This window comes from Pecten maximus, chromosome 2, assembly GCF_902652985.1.
Source record: "Pecten maximus chromosome 2, xPecMax1.1, whole genome shotgun sequence".
Classification (NCBI taxonomy): domain Eukaryota; kingdom Metazoa; phylum Mollusca; class Bivalvia; order Pectinida; family Pectinidae; genus Pecten; species Pecten maximus.
This window is the reverse complement of record NC_047016.1, coordinates 48197681-48214750: the sequence shown is the minus strand read 5'-3', so window position 1 is coordinate 48214750 and position 17070 is coordinate 48197681. Positions and strand designations below refer to the sequence as shown.

The window sequence follows — 17070 nt, the reverse complement described above, 5'->3', positions numbered from 1 at the left end:
CCTTTAAATCGCTACTAGTCCTAAACTACTCAGTGGATTTTGACCAAATTTGGTCTGAAGCATCCTTGGGTGAAGGGGAACCAATTTTGTATAAACGGTGGGTCTGGCCCCCCAGGGGCCTTAGGGGCGGGGCCCAATAGGGGAAATATAGCAAATTCTTTAAAATCCTTCTTCTTCTGTAGAAATGAAGGGATTTGATTCATATTTGGTCTGAAGCATCCTTGGGTGAAGGGGAACCAATTTTGTATAAACGGTGGGTCTGGCCCCCCAGGGGCCTTAGGGGCGGGGCCCAATAGGGGAAATATAGCAAATTCTTTAAAATCCTTCTTCTTCTGTAGAAATGAAGGGATTTGATTCATATTTGGTCTGAAGCATCCTTGGGTGAAGGAGAACCAATTTTGTATAAACAGTGGGTCTGGTCCCCCAGGGGCCTTAGGGGCGGGGCCCAATAGGGGAAATATAGCAAATTCTTTAAAATCCTTCTTCTTCTGTAGAAATGAAGGGATTTGATTCATATTTGGTCTGAAGCATCCTTGGGTGAAGGGGAACCAATTTTGTATAAACGGTGGGTCTGGCCCCCCAGGGGCCTTAGGGGCGGGGCCCAATAGGGGAAATATAGCAAATTCTTTAAAATCCTTCTTCTTCTGTAGAAATGAAGGGATTTGATTCATATTTGGTCTGAAGCATCCATGGGTGAAGGGGAACCAATTTTGTATAAACGGTGGGTCTGGCCTCCCAGGGGCCTTAGGGGCGGGGCCCAATAGGGGAAATATAGCAAATTCTTTAAAATCTTTCTTCTTCTGTAGAAATGAAGGGATTTGATTCATATTTGATCTGAAGCATCCTTGGGTGAAGGGGAACCAATTTTGTATAAACGGTGGGTCTGGCCCCCACAGGGGCCTTAGGGGCGGGGCCCAATAGGGGAAATATAGCAAATTCTTTAAAATCCTTCTTCTTCTGTAGAAATGAAGGGATTTGATTCATATTTGGTCTGAAGCATCCTTGGGTGAAGGGGAACCAATTTTGTATAAACAGTGGGTCTGGTCCCCCACGGGCCTTAGGGGCGGGGCCCGATAGGGGAAATATAGCAAATTCTTTAAAATCCTTCTTCTTCTGTAGAAATCAAGGGATTTGATTCATATTTGGTCTGAAGCATCCATGGGTGAAGGGGAACCAATTTTGTATAAACGGTGGGTCTGGCCTCCCAGGGGCCTTAGGGGCGGGGCCCAGTAGGGGAAATATAGCAAATTCTTTAAAATCCTTCTTCTTCTGTAGAAATGAAGGGATTTGATTCATATTTGGTCTGAAGCATCCTTGGGTGAAGGGGAACCAATTTTGTATAAACAGTGGGTCTGGTCCCCCAGGGGCCTTAGGGGCGGGGCCCAATAGGGGAAATATAGCAAATTCTTTAAAATCTTTCTTCTTCTGTAGAAATGAAGGGATTTGATTCATATTTGATCTGAAGCATCCTTGGGTGAAGTGGAACCAATTTTGTATAAACGGTGGGTCTGGCCCCCACAGTGGCCTTAGGGGCGGGGCCCAATAGGGGAAATATAGCAAATTCTTTAAAATCCTTCTTCTTCTGTAGAAATGAAGGGATTTGATTCATATTTGGTCTGAAGCATCCTTGGGTGAAGGGGAACCAATTTTGTATAAACAGTGGGTCTGGTCCCCCAGGGGCCTTAGGGGCGGGGCCCAATAGGGGAAATATAGCAAATTCTTTAAAATCTTTCTTCTTCTGTAGAAATGAAGGGATTTGATTCATATTTGATCTGAAGCATCCTTGGGTGAAGGGGAACCAATTTTGTATAAACGGTTGGTCTGGCCCCCACAGGGGCCTTAGGGGCGGGGCCCAATAGGGGAAATATAGCAAATTCTTTAAAATCCTTCTTCTTCTGTAGAAATGAAGGGATTTGATTCATATTTGGTCTGAAGCATCCTTGGGTGAAGGGGAACCAATTTTGTATAAACAGTGGGTCTGGTCCCCCACGGGCCTTAGGGGCGGGGCCCGATAGGGGAAATATAGCAAATTCTTTAAAATCCTTCTTCTTCTGTAGAAATCAAGGGATTTGATTCATATTTGGTCTGAAGCATCCATGGGTGAAGGGGAACCAATTTTGTATAAACGGTGGGTCTGGCCTCCCAGGGGCCTTAGGGGCGGGGCCCAGTAGGGGAAATATAGCAAATTCTTTAAAATCCTTCTTCTTCTGTAGAAATGAAGGGATTTGATTCATATTTGGTCTGAAGCATCCTTGGGTGAAGGGGAACCAATTTTGTATAAACAGTGGGTCTGGTCCCCCAGGGGCCTTAGGGGCGGGGCCCAATAGGGGAAATATAGCAAATTCTTTAAAATCTTTCTTCTTCTGTAGAAATGAAGGGATTTGATTCATATTTGATCTGAAGCATCCTTGGGTGAAGTGGAACCAATTTTGTATAAACGGTGGGTCTGGCCCCCACAGGGGCCTTAGGGGCGGGGCCCAATAGGGGAAATATAGCAAATTCTTTAAAATCCTTCTTCTTCTGTAGAAATGAAGGGATTTGATTCATATTTGGTCTGAAGCATCCTTGGGTGAAGGGGAACCAATTTTGTATAAACAGTGGGTCTGGTCCCCCACGGGCCTTAGGGGCGGGGCCCGATAGGGGAAATATAGCAAATTCTTTAAAATCCTTCTTCTTCTGTAGAAATGAAGGGATTTGATTCATATTTGGTCTGAAGCATCCTTGGGTGAAGGGGAACCAATTTTGTATAAACGGTGGGTCTGGCCCCCCAGGGGCTTGGGGGTGGGGCCCAATAGGGGAATATAGCATATTCTTTAAAATCCTTCTTCTTCTGCAGGAATAAAGGGATTTGTTCCATGTTTGGTCTGAAGCATCCTTGGGTGAAGGGGAACCAATTTTGTATAAACAGTGGGTCTGGCCTCCCAGGGGCTTGGGGGGTGGGGCCCAATAGGGGAATATAGCATATTCTTTAAAATCCTTCTTCTTCTGCAGGAATAAAGGGATTTGATCCATGTTTGGTCTGAAGCTTCCTTGGGTGAAGGGGAACCAATTTTGTATAAACGGTGGGTCGGCCTCCCAGGGGCCTTAGGGGTGGGGCCCAATAGGGGAAAGATAGCAAATTCTTTGAAATCCTTCTTCTTCCGTAGGAATAAAGGGATTTGATCCATATTTGGTCTGAAACATCCTTGGGTGAAGGGAAACCAATTTTGTATAAACGGTTGGTCTGGCCCCAAGGGGCCTTAAGTGTGGGGCCCAATAGGGGAAATAGGGTTAATCCTTTAAATCGCTACTAGTCATAAAGTTATGAATGAATTAGAACCAAATTTGGTCAGGAACATCCTTGGGAGAAGGGGAACAGAGTTTGTATACATTTTTACTCTGAACCCCCAGGGGCCTGAGGGGCGGGGCCAAATAGAGGAAATAGGGTTAATCATTTAAATCGCTAGTAGTCATAAAGTTATGAATGAATTAGAACCAAATTTGGTCAGGAACATCCTCGGGAGAAGGGGAACAGAGTTTGTATACATTTTTACTCTGAACCCCCAGGGGCCTGAGGGGCGGGGCCAAATAGAGGAAATAGGGTTAATCATTTAAATTGCTACTAGTCATAAAGTTATGGATGAATTTGAACCAAATTTGGTCAGGAACAAGTTTGTATAAATTTTTACTCTGAACCCCAAGGGGCCTGAGGGGCGGGGCCAAATAGGGGAAATAGAGATTAAGTCTTTAAATCGCTACAAGTCATAAAGTTATGAATGAATTAGAACCATATTTGGTCAGGAACATCCTTGGGGGGAGGGGAACAGATCTAGAGTTTGTATAAATTTTACTCTGAACACCCAGGGGCCTGAGGGGCGGAGTCTAAGAGGCCCAAGGGTCTTTTCCCACCCTAAGGGACTTAGTTTCTTCACAATTAGGTTGTAAAAATAATCCCTAGGGTCTTTCAGTCCCTTAGAGAGTATGTGTATGAACAAATTGAACATGAACATTATTTTGACATTTGGTCAAATCCAACAAGGTGAGCGATACAGGCCCCATGGGCCTCTTGTTTTATTTAAAGATTAGTGAACCATTTTTTTCAAATTCCAGTAAATACTACCGTTCTTATTGTAAAATACTTCTATTCCTGAAGAAAATATTATTGTTCTGATCATAAATGGCTACTGTTTAATATTGCCACATTATTGGAACATTCCGGTTGAATACTACTGACATTTAAACCTTATTTGTCGAATAACTTGATAGCGAATACCACATGTTAACGAATATAGAAACGAAACAAATGGTGTTCAGATACTGTTTATTCTATAATTTATGTGTTCCTTTTTCAATTGAAGCCAGGACGGTTGTTTTTGTGCAATGATTAAGTTTTTGATAATCGTGTGAATGCTCGTTTTGGAGTGGCATGTGTCGAATGAATATTCATAATTATATTGCTTTTATGATGCAGAAATAGGAATGACCAAGTTACACTTAACGTGTATATAAAAAGTGTCTAAAAATATTGATATATAATTAACTGAACTTGGCATAGCTACCAACATCAAACTAGTTGACAGCATTCCTTACCATTCGGCTCACCTCGCCAGATTCCGGTAGCCTATGTAGGCTACCGGAATTTGCAGAGGTGTATAGCAATTAAGCCGAGTTGTCATTTATTCACGAAGCAACGTTAATCCAGGATTTTACCAAAGTGTATAAGATATCTTATAAACTATACAAGATATCTTATATACTTTATAAGATATCTAATATAATAAATGAAATATCTTATATATTTTTTTTATAAGATATCTTATATAATATAAGATATCTCATAAAAGATATCTTATACATAAAATTAGATAGATATCTTATATATTTTATGAGATATCTTATATATATATTATATAAGATATCTTATAAAGGAAATTATATAAGATATCTTATATACATGTAATTCGATTATAAGATATCTTATAAAGAACGAGGTTTAAATTTGAGATAATGAACTGAATGGTTTGAAACAGATTTATAATTGCCATATATTCATGTTTGTACGAACACGACATCTGCTCCGTACCTAGCCGATCGTGGTCGTGACAGAGGGTTAATTGTGTATGTTCCGCTTGCCTTCCAACAAATTGGAAGTTACCTTACAGAGGGAGCAGTCATTCTCGAACTTTTAGGTTTTGCCGGTCTCACGAGAGTCTCGTTCTTTATAAACTTTTCTTTATAAGATATCTTATATCTTTTATGAGATATCTTATATATTATATAAGATATCTTATAAAGAAAAGTTTAGAAGATATCTTATAAAAGAATATAAGATATCTTATAAAAGATATAAGATATCATATCTTTTATGAGATATCTTATATAAGATATCTTATAAACTTTAAATGATATATCTTAAAAACATATAAGATATCTCATAATCATATAAGATATCTTATATAAGTTGGTAAAATACTTGATCAGCATTGCTTCGCGAATAAATGACAACTTGGCTTGCCACAGAGGTGAGAGGAATGCCTTCCTTACAACACATGTCATAACTTATTTCTTGCTTCTATTCTAGTTTCGATTTGATGAACTTTTTAGGTCACCTGAGATGAAGTCTCAAGTGACCTATTCTAATCGCCTTTTGTCCGTCGTCGTCCGTCGTGCGTCCGTAAACTTTTTACATTTTCGACTTCTTCTCCAAAACCACTGAACAAAATTCAATGAAATTTGGCAGAAAGTTTCTATGGCTGAAGGTCAACCAAAATTGTGAATTATATGGTCCCCACCCCCCAGGGGCCTGAGGGGTGGGGCCAAAAAGGGTCAAATTGACTAAAACTTCAAAAATCTTCTTCTCTACTCTCAGATATGGTGGAGTCTTTATAGATGAAAGGGTCTTGTAGTGCTTTACCAAAATTGTGAATTGCATGACCCTGGGGTCACACGTTTGCCCCTGGGGAGGGGGTAAACTTTACTATAGTTTATATAGAGAAATCACATTTTTGACTATTATTTATTGGATTTGTATTGGAAATTTTTCTTATCTGGTTAATATTATCAGTGCTGGATAACTGTTTGATAGTATGCATATGTTGGCCCTGACTGACCCCCAGGGGCTGATGGGCGGGGCTAAAAAGTATCAAATTGACTGAAATTTCAAAAATCTTCTTCTCTACTCTCTTATTTGGTAGAATCAAAAACTCTACATAGATGGAAGGTCCTTATGGTGCTTTACCAAAATTGTGAATTTTATTACCCTGGGGTTTCATGTTTGCCCCCTGGGGAGGGGGTTAACTTTACTATAGTTTATATAGGGAAATCACATTTTTGACTATTATTTGTTGGATTTGTATTGGAACTCATTCTAACCTGGACAACATTATCACCATAGGATAACATTTTGATGGTATGGAAATGTTGGCCCTGACTGACCCCCAGGGGCTTATGGGCTGGGGCTAAAAAGGGTCAAATTGACTGAAATTTCAAAAATCTTTTTCTCTACTCTCATATTTGGTAGAATCAAAAAGTTTCCATAGATGGAAGGGTCTTATGGTGCTTTACCAAAATTGTGAATTTAATGACACAGGGGTCTCGCGTTTTGCCCCTGGGGAGAGGGTAAACTTTACTATAGTTTATATAGGGAAATCACATTTTTGGCTATTATTTGTTGGATTTGTATTTGAATTTATTCAAACCTGGTTAACATCATCAGCGTTGGATAACAGTTTGATAGTACACATATGCTGGCCCTGACTGACCCCCAGGGGCTGACGGGCGGGGCTAAAAAGTGTCAAATTGACTGAAATTTCAAAATCTTATTCTCAATACCTATATAAGATAGAATCAAAAACTTTTCATAGAAGGAATGGTTTTATGGTGTTTTACTTGAATTGTGAATTTCATGACCCTGGGGTTTCACATTTGCCCCTTGGAAGAGGGTAAACTTTGCGATAGTTTATATAGGGAATTCATATCTTTGACAATCATTTGTTTTATGTCTATTGGAATTCATTTTAACTTTCTTAAAATTATCAGCAAGGGATGACAGCTTAATATGCACATGTTGGCCCTGACTGACCCAAAGGACTGATGGATGGGGCCAAAAAGAGTCAATTAAATTAACTGAAATATTTCAAATCTCAGGTGACCGTTAAGGCCCGTTGGGCCTCTTGTTTCTTATTCCAAAGGGATTTTATAACCTTACGTGAAAGGGATTTTATAACCTTACGTGATTTAAACCGCTATCTAAATTTAACGTGTGTAGGGCATTGTAATGAAGTTGATTTACAAGTGATGTTTCACGCCCAGGAAACGGGGTCAAAAAGGGAAACGTCACGAATGACATGCCAAGTCAAGAGGGTCAAAAAGGGAAACGTCACGAATGACTCCTTTAAGTACTCGTCAGTTTAAATAAATATATAGATATTATTTCAGGTTCGATATCTGACTAATGAGTGTGTTAAAAGGCTTTTTATCAGATCGTGTATATATATCGTATGATAAAGAAATACCGATCAGGACTTTCGTGTTGTTGGTACATGCCCTAAATCTGTTTTATTGCTGATTATTGATAATAGCTGTTTGTTTAAATTGGTAAATATTTTCACAATTGTTCATACATGTTTTTCACAAAGATTTTATCGATGCTTGTTTTCTGAATATATGGGTGCGAGATTTGATTTAACTATTATTTGTTTACAAGTTGTGTTTGGACCATGATGGCAGGATAACGTTGATACTATATTCATGTTTCTGCGTAAGAATTCAACTACATTAATTATTACATGTATATGGTGCTATCGATAATATCGACACATATAAAGAAGTACTATCAGCTATTGTACTATTATGTTTATTGAAACAGAACCTTTACACAACTGCGAATGCGTTCTATCGTTCACTATATAAGATTTTGATTACATATTGTTAAATACGTTTCAATAAATTTCGTTGACCATATTATACGCCTTTCTTTAGTCAGCTGTGTTTGCAGGGCAGTCAGCACATTAATCTTGCTTTCATTTTTTTCTGTTAAGTAAAACCAAGTAAAATATCAAATGGTAGACCAACATGTTGTCGGATGATCTATTGGAAAATGAGCTGGTCATCAGGGATACCATGAAGCCACCAGCGATGACAACTTCAATGCCATCTCCGTTACTTAAGGAACATCCAACGTTTAGAAGAAGCATTTACAAAATTAGGACTAAAATCCATGTTGAAGGACAATCCCAAGGGTTAAAGGGGCATTCCTTCGTTTGGGCATCAGAAACGTGGAAAAAATTCTGTTGTTAAAATCTATGCACGAAAGAGGATTATATGAGTTTTTGTGCCTACCAGTAATGAAAGTAACGCCGAAATGTACAGAAAAATGACGTTTTGTACACAAATACCGTCTGTCTTTGGGATAATTAGTGATACTTCGGGTCGAATTAAGAATTTTTTTTTTATGATTTAATACTTTAGTTTCCCTTGAGAGTAAACTGACGTATTAATTTAAAGATTATAACTTTTATTATTTGGGGAAAGCACACATTTCCCATTAAGTTTCATGTTGGAGACATAAACTTAATTCAAAGGAAGGAATGTACCTTTAAGGAGCGATATAGCGTTAAAGAGATGGATAAATGTCACAGAATAGAATATCAAACCTTTAAAACTGACTTTATTTTGTCAAATGTCTGACATTGTTTTACATGTATACCCACTCCCACTTAGTAAAAGTGGATATTGTCTGCGAGTCCGTGTGAACAAGATAAATACACAACTGTTTTATATGTAGCTCAAATTGACATCATAGTATCTAAGCATATACAATTTCTACATTATTCAATTTTGTTAGATGTTCATTTTCATCGAAAACAATGGCCGACGTTTCAAACCAAAGCTGGTGTAACATATATCTCATTCACTCTTTAACTTAAATCTTTTATGTTTTTAGTGTAGTGCGTGTAAATGGGTTGTAACTGGACCAACCATACACTTACTACAATAACCAAGGTCCCCAAAATCCATCAAAATTCGTAGGATTAGAATCAGGATCTGGGTCAGGGAAACTACACGGCACGGCAGTTCTATTGGCTGCCTCCAGCATCCCCAATAACTTCCTTGTAATGTCCGGGTATACGTCAGATAAGTCATCCATTTCGTTAGGGTCCTTGCTGAGGTCGAATAACCACAGATTCTTTGTTGGTTCCCCACCGCTTCCACGCTTTGTTTCTAGACCGGAACAATCTCCCGGAACCCAGCTGCCATTACCTAGCAAATAAATCGTCAGATATTGAAAGAATTTCTAAAAACGAGAAACAAAATAAATTATATAGTGAACATGTCTATACTGTACAGACCCTTAAACCACAGACACAGACCATTATCCGAAGTGAGACCACTCTAGTACCCTGGTCTTGAATCAAACCGAACTACTACTCAAACGATTGTACATCCATGATAATAGCGCAATTTAATAAGGAATGTTTCCTCCTTCTAGGATTCGTAAGTGATGCTTGTGACCAAACGTTTGGCAATTCAGAGAGCAAGGTAAAAATTAAAGAAATGTTAACAGAAATATTAAAATATAGAGGACATGCATTAACATAAAAAACAACAACAAGAAATACCGACATAACAACGAAACAGTTACTCTTACTCAATATGGACCAAACGAGGGCACATTTAAACAAAACAATATATATTTACATGGAGACTCCTGAAAAAGCACAATAAGATTAAGACCAGGTATTCTGGGAGAGTGAGCGTCTTCATCGACGACACCTGTCATACAAATTAAGGTTTAATGCGGGTTAAGTCACAATTTCAAATGAAAGTTGGTGGAAATGGAACTACTAGGTATATCAACAAACATCAGACGCGTCTGATTTCACACTGCACGAGGGAACGGCATTTCTACATGAGATCACGATGACTTTTCCACTTTTCCACTGTCTTCATCAACTTGCATCCTTCTTCAGTAGTCGACATTTAAAACGGAAATCCTTATAATGAGAAAAATCCTTGGATATTGAATTAACTGAGCCATATACACCGTAGGTAGGTGATGCAGGGATGTTGCTGTTTGGAAATGGAAAATTAACAAATGGGGGGAAAATGGAATCATCATGCTTATCAAAATGAGTGAACAGAACTCCATAAGTGACCCAATGCATTGAATTATTGCTTCATCATACTTTACACAACAGCTAAGTTAGCCGAATGTACTGAAGAATGTGCTCCTCACCTGGATTTCCGGTTAAGACTTTCCATTGCCTCCATCGTAGTGCAGCTCTCACTCTCGTATCAAAGGTATCGTTATACATCCGCTCCCCAATAGGGCCTGTAAGAGGGTCGATGTTATGGAGAAGGATTTCTCTTGCACTGGCGCTTCCTCCGCTAATTAATTGAGTATTGTTATTATCCAGTTTCTGTATAGTAATTTTGCATGTGGATGTTTGTTATAATTCACGCAATCATAACGATATAAAAAAACAAGACTAAGAATATCTGACTGAATTAGTTAATTGGTATTGACTTTTATAAACAATGTCTATAATGTTGGTAATTTTAAACATTTGACAAAGAAACTCAGTTCAACGATTTCCCTTGTGATGTCTATGAAAATAATCTGTAATGAAAGTCAGACTATCACATGGATAGTTTTATTTTGTTGAGTTCGTTACCACATGATAATCTCTTAGTTGAAATATTTATACATGCTTCACCTATGCATGTAGCAATGGAAGTTAAGGCTATTTAAGACATTTGCAACACATACAGATCGTATCATACCAAAATAAGTAATTTAAAACATTTACACACCAAGACGTCCTACCTTAGCATTTTCCATTGGTCAATGCCATCCAATGGCTGTGTTCCATTAAGGGAACCTCCGGCCAGACCCACGAGCGTAGGATACCAATCGGAGACGTGCATAAGATCTCTAGAGACAACTTGACTCCGCCCTAGAACGTCACCATGGGCGAATGCAACGCCTCTGATTCCACCTTCCCAAAGCGAGCCCTTGAAACCTCGTAGTGGCCAATTACTGCCTCCGCCGTGCTTTACAAGTCCACCATTGTCTTAAGAATGGTCGATAACATAAAGTTTTTAAACATACAACTGTTTACTATATTGAATTTATTACCAACGAATTTTTTTCTTTAAACATCATCTGTGACATCGAAGGTTTAATGTAACGGTAAGCTGTTTGATAAGACTCTGATCTGATGCATTGTGAGTTGAATGTTTAGGGAAAAACTTCCTTTTAATCAACATGCAAGTACAACAGTAAATTAAGGTTACGATGTTAACAGGTTAAATACCACAATGATTGTATATATGTGATAGTTCAATCATTGAAGTAAAATGTGTTAAAGGCGGGATTTGATTATGTATACATACCAGTAGAAAATATCAAAAGGGTGTTGTTCCATATTCCCTTTACTTGAAATGCCGACACAATTTCCCCAATGGCTTGATCCATAGCAACTACCATACCTTTAGGATAAAATGTGATAACATATTGTTGTTTATACGATACTTTATGGAATGACCTTTTGGGAAATACACAGCGTTCCCAAGCAAACAACGAGGATTTGATTTCCTGATAGGAGGTGAGAAAGACGAGCAAACTAAAATATTACAAGGGTTTTTCCCAAGTGCGTTTCCCCCTCAGTTTGACGACTCATTCGGTCTCACACACAACACAGGGAATACCGACATTATAAGGGAACTGTATGGCGAAAAACAAGATGTACAGAGAGACCCTACTAGACAGAAGAAGGACCAGGTGCTCCAACAGAGTAAACGCTATCTTCTGCTTCATCGACGATACCCGCAATGCACACGAGAACTGGAGTGGTGAGAATAGCACTATTAGGTATTCAAGAAGCACTGAACACGCTAACTTATCGGACAATGAATGAAAAAAGCTCACATGAGATCATAGTATCATGGTATCGACCATAATACTTTCACGGTATGGTCTCCTTTAACCAACGTCTCTCTCGAAAAAAATAATTTTTTGTTTGTCAGTAAACGAAACTGTTTTTGTCACAGAAATCGGGAAAATTGGCACAAGCCCTGGAGTATCGACTAAAAACAGCGACTTGTCCAAGATAAGGAAAAATCTCTCAAAATCTCTAAAAAGATATGATTCCAAATTATATGTTTCGCAGGCGTCACACCTTCGTAATTCAACAGCAAAATAGTTATATTGCTTCTGTCACACAATGGTTGTAGAACAATGTGAAGATTCTAAGACGATGGGTCAAAACAATTTCAACTCGTAAAAAATTACGTAAACACACCTGCATATATTTTACGTGGACCATATAGGTAAGATACACTTTCAAGATATTTCTTTGGGACCTGAAGTGGTGTGTGGACGGCCTGCAGTGCAAGGTACAGGAATAGAGGCTGGAAAAGGTATTACATCAACTATAGTTACCGATAAAATTAAAATATACTTCATCACATCAATTACACTATATGACCATCAACACATCGTATACAATATTACGAGCTCGTATGTCAATTTTATATGACCGATTTATAAATCAGGATTGTAAACATAAAATGACAATATATTGTGTTCAGATGGTATTTCTGTGAAGTAGACCTTTGCTGTGTCGTGTTTGCTGATGATTTCCACTACCCGGTCTCTATAGAGTTCAGTCGAGTAGGTTGTAGTGCTATTGACAGGCTGAAATCCATCCCGGAAATCTGTACCGCACAACGTCAGGTTTTCCCTTTGAAACCAAGGCACATCCTCTATGGTTATAATGATCTTCGCTGCCTGTTAGAAATCCTAAAAAAAGATACATTTTTAGCCCCAATTTTTCCATGTACACAAATAGACATCGTATACCATGAGTCGGATACCTGTTTACTTATATATACTGTTGTCGGAGGTAAATAAGACACTTGCTGCTTCTTTATTGAAATAGTTCATATAAACATTTTGAAAGCGATATTTTTGATTTTTTAAATGATGTACAGCATCAAAATCTAATCCGAGGAGGAATATAACTTTACATTTGTCTCTCCAATTACAAACCTAATAACCCAGGAATGAATTATGTTTTTGTAACAGCATATATTTTTACATTTCCCATTTCATGTAAATGGCATTTTTTTGTGGGCAAGGGCTTTGAAGTACATGTATCTTGGATTTGAAGCGTATTAGTGCCCCTAGATTTTACACGGTAAAATGTCGATAGTTTCATACACTTTCGAAACAAAATGAAAGTCGTCAATGAAATACATCTGTCTTCCATCGGGAACATTTTGCCGTCATTTGAGTAAATATATTCATATTAATCTCTGCGGCTAGTTTTGACGACATTGATTTGTAAATTGATGCGTTTTTATGCGGTATATTTAGGGTGTCATTACACAATTTCGGGTATTACAAAAGAAAGATCGACAAATCATAATACACGATACTAAATGAACATTCGGAGCAGAATTACTAATTGTCTATGGGTCGTATTTCAATACAGAAACAAAAAATACATATATTTCTGAAAATACCCGAAACGGGGTCAAAATACAAACATAAAATATAGAAAGATAGAAAGTTCAAGGAGATTAAGACCAGGTGTTCCGGAAGAGTAAGCATCTTCTACATCGAAAATCAAAACCAGCAGCAGAAACATAGCATAAATATACATACCGTAATTTCCTGCGTATTGTCCGCGGGCTATACAATTTTTTATGCACCAGAAGATGCCTAGTGCGGGCTATCTGCCAATGCGGGCTATCTATGGATATTTTTACCAAATTTAAAAAAAATGCGGGCTATATACATTGTTAAATGTTTCCATTTGTATTGAAACAGCAGATGAAGTAACTGATTTCAATGCGTTGATATCCATGCATATGTAGGTTAGATTTACGCTATTTGTAAACAAAATAAATGATTGATAAATTTAAATATAGATACATTTACAAAATAAACACAATATTCCCATCATATGTATATGATTTCCATCATTCAAAACATCATCGGTAAATCGCGAAGTCACCATCCTTCAAAGTCCGATGGCTCAGAAGCACTTTTAATAAAATCCTGATTGCCCAGGTCTAGTCGAGTAATCTGGGCAAGTGACAGGTCTTCGTCGCTGTCGACGTACACGTATAACCCGCGGGCAATCTGCAAGTGCGGGGTATCTGGAATATATTTTACAAAGGCATAGAAAATGCCTTAATCTACTTCCCGCGAGCTATACCCCAGAGCGGGCAATACGCAGAAAATTACGTATACTATATCTAAATTATTTATCATTACTTTAAGCGACTGTTGATAAAACTCCATTAATGTTGTTTTTTTCAGCATAGCTTAATAATTTTTTCATGAGTCATACTAACAATCATCCAGGTAAATCGGGCCAATATTGTAGACCAAACAGGCCAATATGGAACTAGATTTTATGATAACAACTTGCATAACTCCAATGAAGCCACAGCACTACCGTTGAGGTAAGTGTCAGTATACACAGCGTTTATCTTGATATAATTGTCATTGCTTTCAATTTATTTCTATAACATTACTTGCCAAACACTTAATTAAAAAAAAAGTCTGTATTGCTTACTTCTGGTTGTATTTTGATATTAATGTGATATTAATAGACCCAGGTTTTGATAAATTCATGCTAAATTGAGTCATGTTTTCGCAAACAGGCCACCAACCGTAGTGGGTATCGAAGCCTCTATTCATCGGCATGAAATCTTTCTTGTAGAAGCCCAAATGCCATTTGCCCACAGCATGCGTGGAATAGCCAGCCTCTTTCAATTTATCAGCGAGTGTTGGACTGTTGAGAGGAAGACCATTGGGTTGGGCGTTGGTGATGTCACCGTGTTGTAATCCAGTATGTATCTGAGAAGACATTTCCATTGTTTGTTAATAATAATGTGTAATATAACGACTCTCACGGAAGAAAATCATTCAAAGTTGTAAGGTATTAGGTAGCACACCACAGATGGTGGCCATGAGTGATTTTCCGGATTTTCCGAAAGTGTGTTTACACAGGAAATTTAGTTTTGCCTACAGCGAAAAATGGAGGCTCATAATCAAGGCAAGATTGCGGGAAAACTTAATGTACAACATATGTCAAAACAAGATTAATTCTGTCTTTGGGATAGAGATATTTAATTTCAAATAGGTTTCAAAAAAAATGTGTCGAGAATCGTGTCATTTTGGGTCAAAAATCATAATATTTTGCAATTTTTAAGCTATTTTAAAGGTATTAAAAAAATAGAAAAAATAAGTTTACTTATCCTTCAGAGCTGTATTAAAATTGCAAATGTTGTATAGATTGCAAATATATATACTTTATTAGAGGTGATATGTAGAGTTAACTGGCAATGGTTACATATTTAAAACATGTGCCATATTTTTCATAATTGGGCATTTTTACTGTTCACTGCTACCTTATATTCTCGAATATTGACATTATATATCATATGGAACTGAACTTTATTTCTTTTTCTTTCATGGAAGTGACTTATTATTTTGGTGGAGTTTTATATTTCGTTGCTTTCAGGGGTAACACGAACCTATCAACCGTTGATCGTTTTTTTAATATCTTTGGATTTCTTGGGGATTTTCAATGATAAATAAATAAGTAAATCAACAGGATGTTATCTAATACTAACCTATATGAATGATTATGCAATTACATAAAACGGCAATGATTGAATCATGACGTCTTAAAAAACAATGGCATTGACATTTTAATCCCATCTAAGTCGAACTTACATACGATACGTATGTATTTATATGACAGAATATGTATTGAAATCATGAAGCCAATGCCTACTATATAGCTAATTTTCGATTTTCAATTCAACAAATTTTATTGACAAAGATGATTACAGCAATTATTTGATTATTAAGAACATATTATATAAACTACATGCCACACAGATATTGACAAGCATTGGCCAGAAGTCCACGTGCATGTATCTGCACTGGTCATAGCTGTCAATACCTTTTAGTTATTTGGAATTTAATTGAAAACATATGGTTAGTTCAGTTGATTTAGATATTGGTAGTTAATCGCAAATAAACCTGCAAATTATAGAACAAGATACCACACCTTCTGGTATGAACTAAACTTTTTGTAAATAAACAAACGCAATTGAGGAACATATCGATTGACTGAAATGCATATAAAGCATCGACATTTGCTCTATATATATTAATTGGCACAAATAGTTCATAAACAATATTGGTTTACAATTTTGTGAGATATCACGAAATAGGAAAAATAATAAATTGTCTCTTATGCTGCCATTGTAACTTAGCATGTGTATTATCTGTATAAAGGATATTGTTGTGAGTAGCTGTTAGGGCGACAACAGTATCAACGTAGTCTATATATGTACCTGATAGCGACCAGACATTAGCTGACTACGTGTCGGCGTGGACAAGGGTTGGACATAGTAGTTCTCCAGTATAACACCCCCGTCAGCCAGCTTGTTAAGGTTTGGTGTCCTGATGTCGGCGCCATGGTAACCAATATCATTGTAGCCATAGTCATCAGCAAGGATGAACAGGATATTAGGTTTTTGTGTCTGACACAGTGCAGAAGAGATTAAGAAAATATGTATGATAAAACCAAACACAGCATAAGCCATGATGACTTTGTATACTATTTTAAAAGTCTTATCTTTACATTGAGGTCACGGGACTGTCATGCGGTGGTTGATTACATTTATCTATCGTTTTCGGTGATCTATATTTTCAGTGATGATGATATTAGCGGTCCGTCTAAGCAATGACATGTAAGTAAATCAAGTGGAATTGGATGAATGATTTGTATACTGTGGATACATCAATATGTAGGAGGTGATATGTCGAACCGTTGATCCGTCTACGGTATAATGCACTCTGTGTTAATTATAGTTGATTGCTGACACGTTTCATGTGAAGTGTTTTCCTTGATACGAGGGCTTATTGATACAATGTATGTTGTGATCCTCATATTGAAGGATTCGAATTTTGCCGGACAAACATTATTTTCAACATAATCCCCTTCAGTATCTATACACTTTTGCCAGCTGTGTTTCAGGGCTTCAATGCCACTTTTA

The 17070-nt window shown here is 37.5% G+C and overlaps 1 protein-coding gene across 1 annotated transcript; it reads right to left on the bottom strand.

The window, feature by feature from the left end:
• Window positions 1–8627: 8627 nt before the first annotated feature.
• Window positions 8628–16741, bottom strand: LOC117322322 (arylsulfatase B-like). The gene is given in 9 exon segments (XM_033877176.1): window positions 8628–9240; window positions 10217–10368; window positions 10808–11054; window positions 11377–11472; window positions 12285–12393; window positions 12596–12748; window positions 12750–12784; window positions 14668–14854; window positions 16366–16741. Coding segments are annotated over 9 exon segments (1503 nt in total). The 5' UTR covers window positions 16618–16741; the 3' UTR covers window positions 8628–8968.
• Window positions 16742–17070: the final 329 nt, after the last annotated feature.